The sequence below is a fragment of the Narcine bancroftii genome, chromosome 2 (assembly GCF_036971445.1).
Source record: "Narcine bancroftii isolate sNarBan1 chromosome 2, sNarBan1.hap1, whole genome shotgun sequence".
Taxonomy (NCBI): Eukaryota; Metazoa; Chordata; class Chondrichthyes; order Torpediniformes; family Narcinidae; genus Narcine; species Narcine bancroftii.
In genome coordinates, this window is record NC_091470.1 from 45,509,170 (window position 1) to 45,531,366 (window position 22,197).

Consider the following 22,197-nt stretch of genomic DNA (forward strand, 5'->3'; position numbering starts at 1 on the left):
ACTTAGTGACTTTAACTGAAAATGGAAGAAGAGTGGCCACTAAATAATTGCTCCCAGTGTGTGCAGATGATGACTGGAAATCAGCATTGATGGCCCAGAAATTTGTCTGCAAGTCCTGGAGGAATGAGAATAGTGTGACCTGTGTATGACACCCACCCACTCTGGGACTAGCTACGAGTGAAATAGGATGAATGTTTCAAGGGTGGGGCCTGCTGTATAAATACAACCATTCAATTACTCACTGCTTAACCAGTTTAGAACTTGGTGGAGCCTCATTAGGTACTTGAATTTGATTTGAGTAAAGGTAATTTCAGATTTTTCATATTTTTATTTAATAAAACAAAGAAATAAGTCAATTGGGCTGTTGAGTTAATGCTGTCTCTGAGAGAAATCCTAATAATTTCTTTTGCTTATGAATTTCCCTGCAGCCTATTGTCTTGCATTTGACCACCAAACAACAGCTTTTTTCCCCCTGTCCTTCCACAACCCACCCACCCCCACCCCCCATTCCCCAGATCCTCCACGAGCCTTCCAAATTGCAGGTACTTTCTAGTAGCCAATTAACTAAATCATTAGCTTGCATTTTTTTTGGAGGTAGAGGAAGCTGGACTATCCAGATGAAACCAGTGTTGTTGCAGTGAAAATGGGCAAACTGCACATCAGCAGCACCAGGGGACCAATTTGAACCCGAACTGCTGAAGCTGCATCTCCAGTGCCTGCGGTACCATTGTGCTGTCCAATAGCCTTTGTATTTTCTGATACATAGTTACAATAACATGGAGTATGTGAGGCCAAAATTTGCTTCCTATGCTCTGTCATTGAGAGTAAAGGATTGGGTTGGTCCAGATTTTCCGGGTTCTCTGGCAGTACTTTTAAAGTTTATTTAAGGAGGAATAAAGAAGAGATGAACAGGTAAATTTTGATAGTTTATTCATTAGCAAATACAGCATGCTTTATCAAAATGAGCAATTTTAAAGAAAAATAAAGTCAACACTTGACAAAAATGTAAATATAAAATAAAAGTTTGTCTATAAAATTCAGACGTGGAAATTCTGTAATTTTGGATTGGACAAAATGTCTAATTTGATAATACCTAAAAAAAGTGTCTATTTGGTAAATTAAATTCCACCATCAATTGTTAAAGATGCAAAATTTTGTTGAATAAAAAGATCTTTAAAGCTTTTAATTCCTGGCCGATTCCATTCTTCAAAACTGCTTCTGAAATGGAGGGCTGGAAAAAATGATTAGACAGAATCAGACTAGTGAACAAAAATCCAAAAAATTTCCTGAATTGAACCCAAATTCTTGGACTCTCTCATTATTAAATGCTTTGTTAATTTTGGAATAGAAAAGGATAAGGATGAGCCTAAAACTGTCCACATGGAAGCATTTTTAAAATATTTCAACCCAGTTAGGGCGGTCGCCTATTTTTCAAATTGTAACAACAATAACATATTATCAATATTTATTGAGGAGCAAACTAGAATGAGGTTCCAGATGCACACTTTTGCTGGCATTTATTGGCAATTGACTGTGTATTTTAGAAACTCTAAAGCAGTGGTTCCCAACCTTTTACTTTCCACTCACATACCACTTTAAGTATTCCTTATGCCATAAGTGTTCTGTGATTAATAAGGGATTGCTTAAGGTGGTATGTGGGTGGAAAGAAAAAGTTTGAAAACCATTGTTTTAATCATTCCAAATTGATTCGTTATGTGCAGTTTCATAAGGAAATGGGCCAATGACAATTTTTCTCGAGCAAAATATTTCAGTAATAATTGGGTCTAGAGCAGTGATTCTCAATCTTCCCTTCCTACTCACTTACCACCTTAAGCAATCATTTACTAATCACAGAGAACCGATGGCATAAGGAATACTTAAAGTGGGATGTGTGTGGAAAGTAAAAGGTTGGGAACCACTGCTCTACAGAGAAGTTCTGAGCAGTTTAACAAACTATGTTCATTTTGCGAAACATTATGAAGAACAAATCATCCACTTTTCCTTCCCAAAGCTGCTAATAGAATTGGATTAGTTCTTTGTTGATTCTAACTCTATCCTCATTGAATTAAAAAACAGGTGTGTTCATTGTGACATCAGGCTATCCAGAACCTGAAATAAAATTGCTTAGTGGAAGATCAGATAATTCAAGCCCCCCTCAAAGGCAACGAAGAATACACTGTTGCCGCAAAATCCTTAGAAAATATAAATTAGGACAACTCAAGTAAATGGAAAACGATTGACTTTCCTGATGAACCATGGAAATGTAGGCACCACAGAACTTCATCCCTGTTTAGCGGCTGCAATTGGTGAATTAGTTTTGGTGGTGGATTGACTGAATTGCATGCATGTTTGTAGTGAACATATGATGATATTTGTGAGCGTGTGGCGCCTGAAATATTAATGCCATCTGCTGACTGAAGAACAGAGACTGCTGGACTAATATGCTTCAGTTTCAGTATTTGGACTTGTTCGCATGGTTGGAGGCTGGCGTCATGTTATTATCAACTTTTTCAGTTGAAGTATATCAGAATGGGACATATTTAATATCTCCCAGAAAAGGTAATAATTTTCCAAATCTTGGAAGCCAACTTCGAACAAAATCAAGCATTGATCATGAAATTGACCATTGTCTTCAATGTGCCAATAATGGTGTTGGACGTCTGAGTCTTCAAACCTAAGCCCGAAACAAAGCTTTGGGTATACTGGGCCTAGTAATGGCAGCTCTCTTGCATGCTTCTGAGGCTTACAATGGTCATCTCAAAGCATTGAAGAGATGACTGTTTCTGCAAAATATTCCAAGTCAACTGGCAGAATAAACAAACGAATGTCAGCATCCTCTACGTTGAGCAGGTCATGTCATCCGCTTGTATGGCACTAGACCTGAAATTGTTCTGAGTTCTTTCACAGCTTGGTGAAAAGTGAAAAATTCAAGGATTTTCTCATCTATCTTGAGAAAGTGTAACATGCCCATTGACCTTTGGGTATCCTTGGGTCATGACCAATGAGGAGAAGGTGCAATTTGGGAATGCATTGAGAATGCTAAATCTGTTTGTTGGGACCTTACAAGTCCAGCATAAGGAGTACATCATTTCAGAAGCTGCCCCTCTTGCAGGTCCTACATTGACCTTACCAGCTACTTGGATCCCACAGAACTGGAATGGAAATAAATAATCCTCATTCCTAAAAGGATTATCAAAGAAGAGATGTTTTGTACTTCAGATAGGTGTCGGACAAATTGTAATGTGGCACGATGCCAGCATTATCAAATTGGACCAGCTATTGCCCTCTTAGAGTCGTACAGTGTGGAACAGGTTCTTTTTCCCAACTCGTCTTTTAACTTTACACAGCTGAGAAAAGACTCAGTAAGAATTCACCTCGACTTGAACTTTTTGCCTCTGGAAAGTATTCACTGGTGTCAATGAAAGATGACCTGAAATAACTCGGAGCTGTTCAGATTTCGACCAGACATTCACAGCTGGGTGATTGATTAGAAAATTTCAAAACAACTGTTTAAAGGCAGTGGCAGATTCATGATTACTCTATCTTGTTTTTAATTCCTGTGTTCTTGTAGTTTCTGCTGCTTTTGAATTTTAGGCAATGACCGTTTTGGTTGGATTTCCAACTGTACTTATAGAGATACACACAACTGCTGGGGGATCTCAGCTTCTTGCTAGCCTCCATTGTACTTGTGAAGATGCTATCCCTTTGACAGAAAGGATGGACTCCTTTGTATTGCCCAATATTTAGTTGATTCTTGACTTAGTGCTCCCTGAGCAGTGAGGGTATGTATACCTATTGGGAGGCTAGCCAATGCACCACCACTTCAATATGTGTACAAATCAGCTTCCTTGTCCACATTGCCACTCAAGTTGTTCTTCACATGGACTCTGTGACCTTGTCATTCAATGACCTGCTATCATTTTTCCGGTCTACCCCCACAATAAACATTAATTACTGTGACTCTCCTTGTAGGTTTCATCTCTTTGATAAAGTTAGTGCACGTTTTGGTGCATGCCTGCATTCAATTGGGTCATCGTGTGTATTTATCTTTATTCTCCTCTTGGTCCTTTTTCTCTACCTGCTTTAGATTGCACCATTAGTCTACTCTTTCGGTTCTCTGAAGAGAGAAGTGCACAAAGGTTATATTGTGCAAGCAAGGGATCAATGCCCAGAGCATCCTCAGTTTAAAAACTAGAAGAGATGATGGAATGAGTAGAAAGTAGGATTTGAAGAGGGGGATTCAGTATATGAACATATCATCTGTGTTAAGATTAAAATTCACAGATTAATAAATTTATAAACATCTGTTTTTGTTTTAGACATTGCCAGTGGATTGCACCTACCCCATCGCCTTCTCTCCCCCTTCCTCTCCCCAGGCCCTCTCATCTCCTTCCCCTTCTCTCCCCCTACCATTCCCACTTTGTTAAAATCAAAACTATAATTTAGGCAGATAAGAATTCCACATTCAAAAGGTCTCTGATAAATTTCTCAGCTGTACAATACTAGACATTTGACTTGGTTTACAAAACTCAAAATATGCACTTTTCTCTTATTACCGTTTGATTGGGTTAATTTAAAGAATAGCTACATATTTTATTCAAGCCAGCACAGATTGTGCAGTGGTTAAAAATATAGTTGTCTTGTTCAGATTTTTTTTGTTTAATAGATTTTTGGGTGTCCTTTATTAAACCCTAGCAATAGCTAAAATGGTAAATGAATCGCCTAGTTTGTTATTGTCCACTGCAGATTGTCCAAAAAGCTCCAAACTGGATTCCTCCATTGTTCTGACCAAGTTAGTCTTTGCCAAGAGGACAAAAGTTGTACGGAATTTCCACTCCTGGATGCTTTCCAGCGCTCATCTCTGGAAGAAGAGTACATGTGAATTTTGAGTGAGGGCAGACTCAAAGATGAAGCCAGTGGGCTTGCAAAGACTTTACAGTTGTCCACATTATACAAGAAGATCATGTAGGCAGTATTTAGGAAAATGGCTAGTTCAGGTATTTTACATCAGTAACTTCTGTTTTTTTGGTACATTTTTTGTTAATTTGATGTGATTTCTCCCATTGCTAGTTTATATTTAAAATAGATTTATGTTAAACTTGAAACACATGAATAGTCTCTACAAAACACGATGTTGCCAAATTAAGCTAATCCAACCTGACTGAACAAAGATGTGTTGATCTTCATTTACATCTGAATCTGGAATATTGCATCTATATTTGCTAGTTTCACTTTTCCATTATAACTGTGATTAATGCCTATTAAACAATTATTTGAAGATGTACACTCGCTCTAATTACATAATTAATTTGTGAATGTCTCACTATGTATAATACAGGTAATCTTTTATCCAAAATTCTGAAAACTGAAAATATCAGAAACCCAACATTTTTTTTATTGCATGTACACTATATTTTCAGATGTTTAGCTTAGTTTGAGCCAGTTAAAGTTTGAAATTTTACTTTACAACACAGGGATTGTCCTCCAGCAGAATTTCAGCAACATCGCTGAAAGGGTATTTGACAAAGGGAGCGGCTCAGGGGAGAGAGCAACAGCGCAGCTAGGGCTGGTGAGTGGGGAGAGAGCAGCAGTTCAGCTTGGGTGGGCATGCAGTGAGAGAGTGGCAGCATGACTCAGGCAGGTGAGCAGAGAGTGAGCAATGGTTCGGCTTGAGCGAGCGAGCGGGGAGAGAGCAGCAGCTCGACTCGGGTTGGCGAGAGAGGAGAGAGCAGCAGCACGACTCGGGCTGGTGAGCGGGGAGCGAGCAGCAGCACGACTCGGGCGGGCGAGGAAAGAGGATTCTATTTTTATCACTTCATTTATCACCCCCCCCATCCAAGGCTGTTGCGACCCCCCCCCCCCCTCCACACCCTGTGCAATTACTTAAAGGTACCTTTAATAATATTATTTCATTATCTGAAAAATTCCCAAGTCTGTAAAATGTCTGGTCCCAAGGATTTTGGATAAAAGATTAAGCACCTGTTTGTTGATTTTGAAGGTTAGCCATAGAAAATGCTTCAGCCCTTTTAACTTCGGTGAAAAAATGGTCTTACAAATTTGCTGTTAGTGCATTTGGAAAATGAGTTGCGCACCTTGTGAATGGAAGTATCTACTGAGGCAATTCTTTTCTTAGGCATCTACCTATGACACTTGCAAATGACCCATTGTGATGTAGAAAAAAAGAGCCTATGTCCCTATTTTTAATTTGCCTGCTCCCTTGTGTTCTTTGCAATTTGATATTCTCCCAGTGGGATTTGATATTCATTGTATGCATTGACTTGTCAGATTTCAGATGATTGGTCAGGATGTTTTTAAATATATCTCAAGTAGAAGTATTGTCCTTTAGTTATTTGATGATAAACCCTTACAAGGAACAGTAATGTGAAATTGAATTGATAATAGGTAATCCTAAGATTGCTTTTACATGCCAAGAAACAATAACATTTTCTCTTTCAGTATCCCTTCATCCTCCACCCACCATTTCAAATAATTTTTTTCGTGTCCCTTTGTCATCTACATGTTACAGATGATCCGATCTCCTATAACTGCCAATGCAATAGGTTGAAAATTTGCTAACTGTTTTTATATATAAAAAGAAGTTGGTTCTGAAAGAGAGATGGATTGCTTCTGTTTTTTCTATCTATGTGAGAAAATATGAAACGTTGTTTTGTTGGAAACAGCCTGGCTGCAAATGGTGACATCGAAGGATTGGAGGTTTGGAAGCTTGCGGGACTGGACTTGGATCAATACAGCTACGATGGACAAAATCCTCTCCAAGTCGTAAGCAAAAATTTTGAACTGTATTTAAAGAGGGAGTGGGGGAAAGCTGCATTAAAGAAATAACATTCCTCCTAAATGAGGCAAACATGATGCTTTCACATTCTTGGTTAAACTGCTCATTAGCTGCTGTTCAAAAATAGCCATTGGTGCCTCCATGATATGAATCACATTTTTTATCTGGGTGAAGCTGAGCTGTATGAATGTTTCTGCCTTTGCCTCCAGGCTTTGGCTGCTGGGAATGAAGAAGTGGTTGCATTCCTTCAGTTAGGACTCGAGCAAAACGGGCTGGTAAGAGTTTCATGTCAGTTAGGACTCGAGCAAAATGGGCTGGTAAGAGTTGCATGAAACTAATGACTGATCAAACATAATCAAAACAATTCAAAATTACAATGAAATTCCAAATCATATTATTTTGTTATACTTTATTCATGCTTTAAACAGATAAATGTGTTAACTTTCTTTGTGAGATCGGTTGATGCAGCGTGTCTCCATAATTGTTCCAGTGAAATCCACTAAATAATAGAACTGCACCCATGTGATAAATATCTACAAGTTAAAGCCATTGGAATGAGGTCCTCCAACATAAACACTTTTGTAGGAGAAGGCACCTGGATCAGATTCAACCCACACGAGGTCAACCATTTGTTTCTAGTAGTTTGATACCAAGAGACAGTTCAGATTTTTATATAATGGCTTAAAACTTCACAGAATGGAAAAACATTAAAAATAAAAAAATGGAGGCAGTGGATAAATATCAAAATAATTCTTAAAAGAAAAGAAATATTGATCAGTTGGACCAAGTATAAAATACTGTTCTTTTCCTTCATCTCTTCATTGTTAGGTTTTTCTGTTGAAAGTTTACACCTTTCCTCTTTCTCTCTCCATCCCTCCATTTTCCTCTCTCTCCCCATCTCTCTTTCACCCCAGAGTAGAAATAGCAGGATAGTTAGATGGAATATGTGGCTTGAACAGTGATGTGGGAGGGAAGGTTTCAGTTTCTTGGGGCATTGGAACCAGTTCTGGTGCAGGTGGGACCAGTACAAACTAGACATCTGGGCAGGGCCGGGATCAATATTCTAGGGAGATTGTTTGCTAGTGCTGTCGGGGAAGGTTTAAACTAATGGGGCAGGGGAAAGAATGAGGAAGGTGGTACAGAGACCAAAGCTGGAGTTAGGAAAGAGAAAAAGAAAAATAGAGGGCAGAAAAGTCAAAAGCAAAAGATGGAGAGGACACTAAATTCTAAAAGGACAATGAGGATAAGGACACTTTATCTGAACTTGAGGCGCAAATCAGTACCCAGGCATATGATTTAGTGGCCGTCACAGAAACATGTTGCAAGGTGGGCATGATTGGGAATTAAATATTCAAGGGTATCATGTAATGCAAAAAGATAGACAGGAAGATAAAGGTGGTGGGATGGTGCTCTTAATTAAGGATGAAATCAGGTCAGTAGTGAGAGATGATACAGAATGGTGAGTCCATCTGGTTAAAGATTAAGAATAGTAAAAGGAAAAAAATCACTGGTGGGAGTTGTCTATCGCCCACCAAATAACAATAGCACAGAGGCACAGGCCATTAACCGAGAGATAGCTGAGGCATGTAAGAATGGAACGGCAGTTGTCGTGGGGGATTTTAACTTCCATGTAGATTGCAAAAATCAAGTTGGTCAAGGGAGTCTGGAGGATAACTTGATTGAATGCACCTGTGATAGCTTTCTTAAGCAGCATGTTAAGGAACCAACAAGGGAGAATGCTATTTTAGATTTAGTATTGTGCAATGAGATAGGTAAAATGAATGATCTAGTAGTTAGGGACCCTCTTGGAAAAAGTGATCATAGTAAGATTGAATTTCTCATACAGATGGAGGGTGGAATAGTTAGATCTAAAACTAGTGTATTATGCTTGAAAAGGGGAGACTACAACAGGATGAGGGAGGAATTGGTCAGGCTAGTTGGCAGAACATTTGAGGAACAGTGGAAGATTTTCAAAGAGATTTTTCACAATCCTCAACAAAAATACATTCCAGTTAAAAATAAGGGCAGCTTTGGTTAACTGAGGAAATAAAGGAAAGTATAAAATTAAAAGTTTGTGTTCAAATTAGCCAAGTGTAGTTGGGAACTGAAGGATTGGGAAAACTTTAAAAGGCAACAAAGAACAAAGAAATAAAGGAAGAAGGATTCTGAAGGTAAATTTATAAATATGTAAAATGGAAGAGAGTGGCTAGAGTCAACATAAGTCCCTTGGAAGATGAGAAAGGGAGATTGACATTGAGTAATGAGGAAATGGCCGAGGCTTTGAACAAATATTTTGACAGTCTTCATGGTAGAAGACACGTCCAGTATGCCAAAGAGTGGAGATGAGGATGCAAAGGGAGGTGAGGGCCTTGATAAAAATAATTGTTACAAAAGAGATAGTAATGAGCAAACTAATGGGACTAAAAGTGGACGAATCCCCTGGTCCTGATGGGATGTATCCCAGGGCACTGAAGGAAATGGCGGGAGTTATAGTTGATGCATTGGTAGTCATTTACCAAAATTCTCTAGATTCTGGGCAGGTCCCGGCAGTTTGGAAGACAGCAAATACTTTTTAAAAAGAGATGAAGGTGGAAAACTGGTAACTGTTGGCCAGTTAGCTTAATGTCTAGTCAGGAAAATGCTTGAAGCTATCATTAAGGATGAAATAGCAAGACATTTGGAACAAAGGGGTTCCATCAGGCAGACGCAGCATGGATTCAGAAAGGGCAGGTCTTGTTTGACAAACTTGCTGGAGTATTTTGAGGATATAATGGGTACAGTAGATAGAGGGGAACAGGTTGATGTTGTATATTTGGATTTCCAGAAGGCATTTGATAAGGTGTCACATAAGAGGCTTAACAATAAGATATAGATGAATGGAGTCGGGGAAATATATTGGCATGGATTGAGGATTGATTGAGGAGTCAGGATAAAATGGGTGTTTTCTGATTGGCAACAGAGGTAAGAGGGGCCACAGGGGCCAAATCTGACATGCACCTCCCGCAGCTGTTCACTATTTACACTGAAGAGGGGACAGAGTGTAGCCAGGTTTGCAGATGATACTAAATTGAGTGGAAAAGCAAATTGTACAGATGACGTGGAGAGGCTGCAGAAGGATATAGTTCAGTTAGGTGAGTGGGCAAAGGGCTGGCAGATGGAGTACAATGTTAGTTAATGTGAGGTCATCCACTTTGGTAGGAAAAATAGAAGAGCAGATTATTAAGTGATGAAAAACTGCAGCATGAGTGTACAGCAGTTCAGCTCTCTCTCCATTGCCTTCCCTTCTCCATCACCCTCCCCCCTTTTCCCCTCTCTCTTCCCCCTGTTCCCCCTCTCTCTTCCCCCGTTCCCCCTCTCTCTTCCCCGTTCCCCCTCTCTCTTCCCCCCATTCCCCTCTCTTCCCCCTCTCTTTCCCCCACCTCTCTCTCTTTTCCCCCCTCTCTCTTCCCCCCCCTCTCTTGTGGAAGGGTAGCAGCTGAACCTGGTGGCCCAAGCCTTATGGCACCTAAGGGGAGAGGGAGGGAGAGTGAAAGGGGAGTGGAGAGAGTATAAGTGAGAGAGGGGGTGGGAGAGAAATTTGCCAGGATTTCAGATGTCAGGCCAAACCTCCACAAACTCCTGAGGAAGTTGAGACTGTGACATGCTTTGTTCACTAGGCCATCGGTATGTTGGGTCCAGGAAAGTTCTTTCGAGATAGTGACTCCCAAGAATTCAAATTTGCTTACCCACTTCTTCTCTGATTCCCCAATGATGTGATTTTATACATTTGGCTTTCCTTTCCTGAAGTCAACAATCATCTCCTTAGTTTTGGTGACACTGAGTGCAAGGTTGTTGTTGGTGCACCACTCAGCCAGGTTTTCAATCTCTCTCCTGTCTGCTGACTCATCACCTTCCTCTATACAACCCATGGTAGTGTCGGCAAATTTGTAGATGGTGATATTGTCGTACCGAGCCACACAGTCATAGGTACAAAGTGAGTTGAGCAGGGGGCTAAGAACACAGTGCTCTGCTACTGATGGAGATTGTGGAGGAGATGTTTTTCCGATAGGTGAACTGGAATGTATCCATTTCACTGCTCAGACAGCAGCTGATATGCTTCAACACCAGCCTTTCTAAACACTTCCTCACTGTTGATGTAAATGCTACTGGTCAATAGTCATTAAAGAGGTATGATTGATGCCAGTTTAAAACACCCTACTGGAGTGAGATATTGAAGATATCTGTGAATACCTTGGTAAGCTGATCAGCACAGATCTTCAATACTCGGCCAGGTACTCCATCCTGGCTGGATGTTTTCCTTGGATTCACTCTTCTGAAGACAGTACGTATGGACAGGTTGGATTATCAGGGGGTGTGAGGGAGCAGAGGAGTGTTTCTTCACTGTTACTGTCGTCAAATCGGACGTAGAATGAGTTGAGTTCCTCTGGAAGAGAAGCTTTGCTGTCTACAACTTCACCATTTTGGTTTTGTAACAGGTTATACATTGAGGCCCTGCCACACCTTTTGGGTGTCCCTTGTTGTTTACATTTTCATCCGGAACCTTCACCTCGCCTGGAAGATAGATTTTCGCAGGTCATACCCTGCTCCTTCTGGATTGATCTGAATCTCTGAACTTAAATGCCTGTGATCTGGCTCTCAGAAGGTTCTGGATTTCATTATTCATCCGGGGCTTCTGGTTGGGGGAAACTCCTGAATGATTTGGTGGGGACACACTTAGCCACAGCTGTTTTGATAAAGTCTGTGACAGCCCTAATGTAATAATTTAGAACCTCAGCTGAGTCCTTGAACACCACCCAATCCACTAACTCAAGGAAGTTCTACAGCCTCCTGCGACCATTTGCTTGTTGTCCTGATCTCCGGACCCTCTCTTTTTAGGCTGTTTGTATGAAGGCGGAAGGAGCTCTGCCAGGTGATCCAACTTGCCAAAATATGATCTTGGGAAAGAACGGCAGGCCTTTTCTTGCTGGGTCATCTGGTACAGCAGATTACATGCTGGTGGTAGTTGGGCAGGGTTTCCTTGACACAGCCTGGTTAAAGTCACTGACTAAATTTGTAGTGTGTCAGGCTGGGCCATCTCTTGTTTAATGACCACATCATTGAGCTCTGCAAGTGCCTGTTCACAATTGGCATCGGGGTAGATAGAAGGGTCTGCATTTAATCGAGATTTACTCTAAGGCAGTAAAGCAGGAGATTGACATAACTCCAATGTCCATCCACCACCCAATGTTAATGAAAAAGCCTCCTCTCCCTTTTCCAGAATCCAGGTTCCAATCCAGTCTCTGAATGGTGAAATCATCTGGTCAGATAGCAGTGTCCAGAGTAACTGACCCCTCCTGCCCGCTCCCTCCCCCTCTGCCCCTCCCCCTCCATTCACCTCTCTCTTTCTCTCAATTCAACTCAATAATGTAAAAATATTAATATTGTGTATAATATATTTAATCATAATTTCTGAACATCCTGAATTCATTGGAGTTCCTATGCAACTTATTAAATTTTTTTAAATGGGATAGTTTTAGTGATCAATCCTTTAAACAATTAAAATCTTTTTTCTCCTGGCTCTTCCCAATCTTTGAAAGCAATTTTATTGGTCTCAAGGAAACTTAAATTCATACTGTAATTAACCTAAATGGATATTGGGTAATTTTTCCTTATACCCGTGCTGCTAGATGCGGCAAATGCTTGGTGCGAATATGTAAAGTTATGCAGATAATTAAACTTGGTGTTTATTTAAGAATGAGCAGCCATTCATTTTTACTGTGAATTATTTTACTTCAAAAAATAAGGTCCATCTCTGTAAAAATGAATTGCATGGGAAATGTACGGATTTAGAATATGAATTCCATCAATGCAACTTCAACCAAATGCTTTTAATTGGCCCAAGATGTTTTTGTAATATTTTGGTTTGAAGATGTCTTCATTAATTTGGTTCCTGATTATATTCTGATTTTTGAAAAAAGGAAAGTGTCTGACTTTTTTTTAGTTTCTGATTGGTTAATGCCATTCAGGTGCAGCCAATCTAAAGACAGGACAATTCTGCATTGATATGATTACGGCATCTGTTGGTATGAGCTGCAGGTCAGGACAAACCTGATGAGCGTGATGCTTTCCACATCGAAGCATGGCCCAACCCAGCTGCAGAATTGTGTAAAGGTTCATAATAAACGATTGCATTCTTCACAATAATCATCTGGATGGTAAGGGATGTGCTGGATGGTAGTGGTGGGACTTGTTTTATAAATCTGTAACTTGCTAGACTGCAAAAGTTACCACATCCTGAGTCATAATTTTTTTGCTTGAAGTATCCTTTGCTTTTGGGAAGGGAGAACCTGCTTTTAAAATCTGCTGTAGAGGAGCAGTGTGAAATTGTAGTTTATATTATAAGCAAATACATGTAAAGAGTTGAAGGGAACTTCAAGAAAATGCTGAAATCTGTGCACAAGCTTTGCTCATCTGTAATTATTTTGTGACATAGCTTCATTAATGCTATCTGAGGGGAAAAAATTCCACCCACACTGGTTGAAAAGGATCATATAAGCATTTAATATACAAACATTTAAACATCTGCTGTCTGCTTTAAATTGGTCAGAAACGTCTCAAATTTTAGATAAAATTTCTAATTTTAGAAATGTTCAAACCTCAGAATCAGAATTTATTATCATGAATGTGTCACAAAATTTGTTGTTTTGCAACAGCATTACAATGCAAATATTGCGATAAAATTACATTGAAAAATAAATAAATTAGAGCAAAAATAAGAGAAAGTGAGCTAGTGTTTGTGGCTCATTGTCCATTAAGAAATCTGATGGCAGAGGGGAAGAAGTTGTCCTTGTGCTGCTGGGTGTTCACCTTCAGGCTCTTGTTTCTTGAAGGTAGCATTGTGAAGAGGGCATGGCCTGGGCAGTGGGGGACCTTGAGGAGAGAGGCTGCTTTCTTTAGATACCACCTCTTGCAGATGTCCTCAGTGGAGTGGAAACTGATGCCTGTGATGACACTGGCTGAGTTTACAACTGTCATTTTCTTTTCTTGTCCTGTGCATTGGCACCTCCATACCAGACAGTGGTGCAACCAGTCACAATTCTTTCTACATACACCTGTAGAAATTTGGTGACATACCAAATCTCCTCAAATACTTTGCGAAGTATTGCCACTTGGCGAGCCTTCTTTGTGATTGCATTGACATGGAGACCCCAGGACAGATCCTCAGGAATGGCGACACCCAGGAATTTGAAGTTCTTAACCCTATCCACTGTTGACCGTTTGAGGATTGATTCGTGTTCTCCTAATTTTTCCCTTCCTGAAGCCCACAGTCTTCTCCTTGGTTTTCCTGAAGTTGAGTGCAAGGTTGTAATGGCACCACTCAACTATCTCCCTCCAGTACACTTCCACATTGCCGATCTGTGATTCTGCCCACGACCAAGGTGTCATCGATAAATTTATAGATAACATTTGAATTGTGCCTAATCACACAGTCAAGGGTGTAGAGCAAGCAGCGCAGTGGGCTAAGCATGCATTTTTGAGGTGCATCCATGTTGGTCGTGAGTGAGGAGGAGACATTGTTTGTTATTTGTGCTGACTGTAGTCTTCTGATGAGGAAGTCAAGGATCCAGTTGCAGACGAGAGTGCTGTCGCCCAGGTTTTGGAACTCATTAACCAGCACTGAGGGTAGGATGGTGTTGAAAGTTGAGCTGTCGTGTAGGTGATCCGGAACTGAGTGGAGAGCCAATGCTATTGCATCTGCTGTAGAGCTATTGTGACAGTAGGTGAATTGCAGTGGGTCCAGATCTTTACTTAGGTGCAAGTCGATTTTTGCTGGGACCAACTTCTTTAGCATTTTATCATAGTAGGTGTTAGTGCTACTCGGCAATAGTTACTGTGGCACTCGCACTGGTCTCGGACTCCAGGATGATTGATGCCCTTTTGAAGCAGGTGGGAACATCCAACTGCTGCACTGAGGGATTGATAATGTCTATGAGCACCTTGCCACAGAATTTCACTACCCTACCAGGTATACTATCAGGGCCTGATGCCTTCCGAGGGTTCACCCTGTTGAACGGTGTTCTGAGTTGGCCTCAGAGACAGATATCACAGTGTGATCAGTTTCTTCATGTATTCCCTTTAGCATTGTTGAGTTGTCCTTTTCAAAGTGAGCACAAAAGGCTCATCGGTAGTGAAGCATCACAGCTATTTATGGTGTTCGGCCTTGGTTTGATGTACGTAATGGCCTGCAGTCCCTGCCATAGCTGGCGGGTATCTGGTTTTGTCTCTGGCTTCCCTTGGAATTGCCTCTTTGCTGTTGACATGGCCTTAACATTTTTTCACTAGTCTATTTTTATTGATAGCAATAAAGTAATTGTTCTGCCTGCTATAACTTGATCCCACCACCAATCACATCATTCAAGCTTTCTGAAGGGACTACTCTTTCCATGCATCCCTTGTTCACTCAATCTATCCCCCGCCCCAGTACTTTCCTCTGTACACAAGGGAGGTGTAAAACCTTTCCATAAACCACCTCCCTCACATCTGTCCAGGGATAAATGGTGAATCCAGGTGAGACTAGAATTCACATGCACCTCCAACCTCATCCATTGCATTTGGTACTCCTGAAGTACTATATCAACATCAGAGAGACCAAGCACAGACTAGGTAATCCCTCTGTTGAGAAACTGCGTTCTGTCTGCAGTGTTCATCTAGAGCACCCAATTGGAAGCTATTTCACCTCCCCTTCCCATTCCCACACTGATCTGTCCATCCTCAACCTCATCCATTGCCAGGGTGCGTGCAATAACAGCTTGGGGGTAGTTTACAGACAAATGGCATGAACGTTAAGTTCTCCAATTTCAAATATTTGCTTCCCCTCTGACTCCTTCTGATCTCTGATCTATCCCCACTTCTCACACATACCCTCCTTTCCAAACTACAACCCCCCCCCCCCGCCATCCCCTGTTGCTTAGTTTCCCCCACCTCCATCAACTCCATCTGCCCATCACTGACACTCCTCCCACTGGGTCTCTCTCTCTCTCTCTCTCTCTCTCTCTCTCTCTCTCTCTCTCTCTCTCTTCCCCCCCCCAACCCACCAAACTTTTATCTGCCAATCAATTCCTCCTTGCTGGTATGCAACTCATATGGACGCTGCGAGACTGGCTGAGTTCCTCCAGCATGAGTTTTACTACAATCACAGCATCTACAGACTATAGTGTTTCACTCCAATTATCACAGCGGCTCTCGCCCCATTTATCCCCCTTGTCTCTTTATTGCTAGCTATCTAGTTATCTCCCCTGTACACATTTAGTCCTGTGTTGATTGTCCATTTTTCTCCATAGATGCTGTCCTGGTGAGTTCCCCCATTGATATATCAAAGTGCAGGTCACACAACATCCACAGGAAGTAAAGAGCAGTCAATATTTTTGGACTGAGTCTTTTGTCAGAAATGTGGAAAATGTGGCATGCAGACACATTTCTCTTCTACACAACCACTGCCCCCCCCCCACCACAACCCTGCCAGCCGTGTCGAAGATATAGAAGTTGGAGGGGGAGAGGGCAGAGGGCTAAGGGTAGCTCACAGAGGTAGGGAAAGAGAGACTCGTGGGGGGGAGAGCAGAATTGGAAGTCAATATTGATGCTATCTGTGGAGACTGCTGCAAAGGAATTAAAGGTGTTCCTCCAATTTGCGGGCAGCCTCAGTTTGTAGTACATGAGGCCATGAGCTGGCATGTCAGTGTGGCAATGGTGTGCGGAATTAAATACATTCTAGATTTTCTTCTTTAGTTCTCCCAGTGGCTTTTTTTTGTTCCATGTCCCAGCATCTGCATTATCTTGTGTCTCAAAAGTAATTGTTTAATTGAATCAATATCTAGTTGTAATTATTTAAAACATTTAGGGTGAAATGAGAAGAAAAATATTTAAACAGACGAACAAAGCAATAACTGATTGTGACAGCTGGCTTGAGTCTTTTTCTCTTTCTTTTTATGGAATTATCTGCTCACTGCTCCCGGCTCCAATAATATTTCAGCCATTCAAGATTGTAATGCATGTAAATTAGATTATTAAAGAGCCAAATGAAACATATGGTTTAGTATTTAGAAATTTAAAAGAATAACATTAAATTATCATTGCCACTTCCTATATAAAAATAGTGGCAAGGATATCGTGCTGGTTCAGCAGGTGGAGCAAGGGGAATAGTTTGAACTTTTCCCCCATCAATGAAACAAAAATATTTGTGAAGTAACCCAATAGAAATGTTAAATTATAATGCTTAAATAGTGATTATTTTGATCGGCATGAAAACAAGTGTAAAGGAAGGTTAGTAATATATTCACAAAACAAATGGTTATAATTTGATATTCTCTGTCAAATTGGAAACTGAATTTTTTGGAGAAAGTAATATTACAAAAAAGCAAAACTAGAAATAAATGGGATATAATTTAGGATCAAGGTTATCTATGCTGGAATATTAATATAAAATGTGGAAATGTGGCTTAGTTCGCAATGTGGCCTCTTGCTACCAACTCTTTGGAAACAGATTCTTCGATCCTGAAAGTCTGTGGATACTGATCCTGGTAGTTACATCAGGATTGTGCCCTCCATTTACTCCTCAGGAAATATGCAGTGTTAACACATGATACTTCATCTTGCAGACACAAGAGACTGCAGATGCTCAAATCTGGAGCAAAAAGCAGACTGCTGGAGAAACTCAGCGGATTGAACAGCACCTGTGGGGGAGGGAGGAGGGTGGTTTGAGAAGCAGCCAGGCAGGAATGATTGACATTTCAGGTGAAGACCCTTCATCAGGATTGGGAGTGAAGAAGAAAGATGATTGGTATAAAAAGAAGGGTGTGATACAGTTGATGGATTGAGCTGGAGTGAGCAATGGTAGGCAGAAAAGGCTGGATTGGGTGGAGTCAGGAGATGAGACAGGTATGTGATAGGTGGAAGTAGATATGGAAGTGAGAAGAAAGGGGCAGATGAAGCCTGATTAGTGGAGGGGAGAATGGAGGTAGAGACGAAAGCAAGAGGGTGGTTAGCCTACAAGTGTTGGAATCTGAGGAGTAAGGAAGCTGATCATGGGAACCATTCAATGAGAGATGTGGGACAGATTGAACCAGGTGGGAGAGAGATTCTGGTAGGTGAAGATTGTGGATAATAGGTGAATGCCATTTTATTTGCATGGGTTCAGGAAACTTCATACTCTACATTTCCTGCTCAGAGATTTGAGCCCATATGCTTGAATAAAGGGATTACACAATAAAACTTCACAGAATGCTTTTGGGCTAAATATAAATCTTTATGAATTTAACTCAGAACTTCTATTAGACTCTTGCCATGGCTTCGAGAACATCTGGTAATCTTGCAAATGGGCTGAAATTTCTGAATGGAAAGCTATTTATTGCCATGTAACACTTTCAGAAAAAATAGTGCAAATTGTCCATCTGTTTGGTTTCAGAAATGTCTATTGCATAAAGTGTAGATAAAAACTGATTAAGAGCCACTGTTCTCACTCTGAAAGACACAATAATAATCATTCAATTGGATACCTTAATGCCATTGAGTTCAGGATAAAAATCGGCACACAAGATAGTCATGTCATCTGTTGTAACAATGTTTTAAGTTCAATGGAGCTGTCTAATTTCTGTGCTCCATGAATTGAAATATTTTTCTGCACAATTTGATAGTACTGTACATGAGTACCAACAGGCAAGGAAGAGAATGTTTTAGAAATTCGGTTTTGCAATGCAGTTTATTTCAATATTATGCAATTAAAATGAAATTTAGATGAAGGCATTCACAATGATGACCATTTTGGGAAATATTTCATATTTGTAAAAGTCAGGCCTTGTATGAGCCTGTTGATGCAAGATTTGTCTGACTGTATTACATTTGGGATGTTGCCAATGAGATCTCTCCACACTATCCTGGGAGTGATTGTTGAAGTCCACTCATGCATCTTTTCCCTCCCTGATTGCCCCATTTGATAGCTTTGATCCTCTGATTTCCCTGGGTCTCCAATGTCTACCCGACTCTTCCCCATCCCACTGTAGATTTGATTGTATTCAGAAACCACTCCTCAAATCCATCCTGGATAGACGGCTTAGTCCGTGACATTCTCTTTCCCCTCCCTTCTCTTTACTCCTCCCCAAAAAAGATAATTATGTCTTCGCCCCAGGATGGTACATTTCCATGCAAACTTTGTGGAAACTGAAAATGCAGCTGCCACTCAAGGGCTCTGTTGAAGTCTGCAGCAGCGACCCACAGCTGAAATGGTCATTGGCATGCCATGCAGAGATCGTATAGCCATTTATACCAGGGAACTCGTTCTAGGTTAACATCAACATTGCTGTGTCTTGGTGTACTTTTATTATTCTACAAGATCGCCTGAGGATGAAAAATGCTTTGGTGTGATGTTAAAGCATGAATCCCCCTTTCCCAACTAACTTATCTTGATTGAAGCAGAATTTATTATTGTAACAGAAAATTGTTTATCATTTTGTTTGAGTTTTATGGAACTTCTGTAACATCAAGAACATGACATTTGCTGTATTTGTTTTTTTTTCCAGCTGTTTTATTGACTTCAGTCGCATCTGCCGCCAAGTCAAATCATGACATGGGGTTGTACCCTGGATTGCAACTGGAAATTATTGTGAATATGTAAGATTCATTTGAAAATGTTGAATGAACTTTATATTGCCTCAAATCTTTTTTCAAAAAAAGTCTCGTGACATCCATTTTTTTCAGTGCAATTCTCATATATTAGATTTAAAGTTATTTGGGAGCATTTTCATAAAAATACTTCATTCCTCCACCTCCCTTGGAACAATGGAAAATAACTGAACAATTATTGATCCTGGCATGCTATGAACATTTTCTTTGCTACTGCCTGCAGTTTGTGCTTGGGGAATTGATCTACACTGTTTTAGCTGTTTGCTTCACTTCAGTGTTTAGCTGGCATTGTGCTTAGCTGAGTGTTGAGATGCTAAAAATTCATCTGATCCCTGCCATTTAGTATCAACAAGGAATTTTGCTTTACTGCTGCCATTATTATTTATCACCTGGTAGCAACTAGTAGCACTGAGAAATGCACCTTTGCAGTTTACTTCAGTCCACTGATCTGCATTTGGAAGGGTGTTATTACATTCACTTGTGCATATGAGGACTTTTTTTTCCAAAAAAGTGGATGATATACTACAAAACATTGCACATGCAGGTTCAGTCACCCAAAAGTTAATTACCCTGACCACTAGAAATTTAGGAGTAATCCTGAGAATAGTGCACACTGATATAGAGAGTTGAGTTAAAATAAACTTTGTTACATGTAATGGAGAAAGAGTAAGTATGAAAGGATTTTTGCAGAATTACCTGCCATTTTAATTGCATTAGGTGATTTTCCATTTACGGCTGGTCTGAAGCATTAAATAAAGGAACGTAGAACAGTGCAGCATAGGAACTGGCCCATCAGCGAACAATGTCTGCACTAAACATGATGCCAGATTAAACCAAATCTCTTCTGCTGTACGTGATCCAAATCTCTCCAGGGAATGAAGGGACAGGGATTGGGAACAGAGTTTCAGACATATTTAGAACATTTATGCTGCATAACATCATGACTTGAATCGGGATTCCAACAAATATAACCAGTTAAAATTTTAGCAAATAACATTTATAAAGGATTTTTGATCACACAACCATAGAAAATGTATGAATTTTAATCGTTTGAGGTCAGTCATTAGTTATGGCTGGTCTGAAACACCCCGCGTGGTTCCATCTGCCTATCACCCACACACTTAACCCACTACATTTCCTGCCCTGGCCGCTTTCTCCCAACTCTACCCCTCCCCCTACATGTGCCTATTGTTCTACATATTGCTTGCCACCCCATGTCTCACCTTCCCTCATCCCTCTTTACGCCAGCCATCTAACCCTCTATATTCTCAGCCCTGATGCAGATTCTCAACATGAGGTTTCAATAATCCTTTCACAGCAACAGCTTTCCTGCTGAGTTCCTCAGCAGATTTTTTTTTTGCACTTGTTATTAGAATTGTGCCAGACTTTACACGCACCTGTTAATCAAATATGTCAAATAACCTAGCTAGCAAAACCCCATCATCAACCTGCCACTCCCTCTAAAATGCCTGATATAGAGTGAGCTGGATTGTAAATGCTGAAGGACAAACCCTTCAGGTGTATTCTACCTAGTTTAAACTCTCTACTAAATTGAATATCTTTCTCATTTATCATGAAACAACCCAGGAGGGAAGATAAAGAGTTAACAGACATTGAAGCAGTGGATAAAAATTATGAGCACATGAGAGAAATGTTACATTTGGATGCTTATGCCCAATATTGTGACAATAAAAGATGTTGGGGTATCAACTTCTAGTTATGCATTGCCCTTATTATTCAACTACAATGACTTCAATGGTAAATATGCTCCCACAGCAGATACTTCCACACTTGTTTAGCACTTGTGATCCAAAACTTATTTGTCCTCCATAGTATTGGTTCTAAAATATGGCACATCCCATTGTAGACTTCCAATAGTAGTTCATTGCATTTCAATCTATTTATAGATTCAAGAGATCATTGCCATGTTGATAAAGAAATATGTCCCCTCTATCTCCAAATAATATACTTTTATTTGGAATTACACGAGTAAACAAACTTCTGATTTTTTTGTAAATGTGAATATATTTGAATAGCTTGGAATTTTGTGCAAATAGTTCACTCATTTTGGATAATCTACATGAAATGAAGTCCAGTGAGATTTATTTGGCTGCTTTCATATTCTGATATGAGGGTCTCTACTTTCTCAATGGATTTTATTTGATCACTAATTTTGGCATTATTCCCTTGTGATGTCTTGCATTGGTAGTTGTGTCATTCTTCATTCATGTTGATATTCCCAGTTTTCAGTTAATAGTAAAGGCCACGCGCAATTGTAATGGAATACTCCAAAACTTCAAAATGTCCCTTGGGCAGAGATTTAAAATAATTGTTGTTTTAAGATGATCATTGAGCTATTCAAGTTTTTATATATAAGTTTAGACATGCTTGTATTTGTATGTCATTTTGCTCATTTTATTTTTCCTGTTTGCTTGACAAAGTGCAAAATAAAATGCTATTTTAAAACATTTATTTGTGCCTCAGGATTTTTTTGTGTGATCTGTTTTACTCGTGAATTTTTAGAGTTTAGATTCTTATCAAGATTTGCTTAATTTATTGAATGATAAATTAATTAGATAAGGCGTCCTCATATTGCACAAGGTTTTGAATTAATATGGGACAAGGTTACATCAAGTTTCTTGGATAGAAGTGCTTAATAAGAAATGCCCAGCAAACTCCCTCAAACAGCAATACCTTAATGTCTTGATCATCGCTTGTTACTGATGGTGATTGAACAATAAATAGTGCTC

At 40.0% G+C, this 22,197-nt stretch overlaps 1 protein-coding gene across 2 annotated transcripts in view; it reads left to right on the top strand.

Moving 5' to 3' along the window:
* Nucleotides 1–21,915, top strand: part of aspg (asparaginase homolog (S. cerevisiae)) — a 92,665-nt gene extending 70,750 nt beyond the window's left edge. Inside the window, exons 14-16 of one of the 2 annotated variants that reach the window (XM_069916548.1) lie at nt 6,681–6,780; nt 7,003–7,068; nt 19,345–21,915. In XM_069916548.1, the coding sequence (XP_069772649.1) occupies nt 6,681–6,780; nt 7,003–7,068; nt 19,345–19,356 (178 nt within the window). In that variant the 3' untranslated portion in view covers nt 19,357–21,915. The remainder of the gene's footprint in view (nt 1–6,680; nt 6,781–7,002; nt 7,069–19,344) is intronic. The other variant, XM_069916549.1, reaches the window with a different exon arrangement.
* Nucleotides 21,916–22,197: the final 282 nt, after the last annotated feature.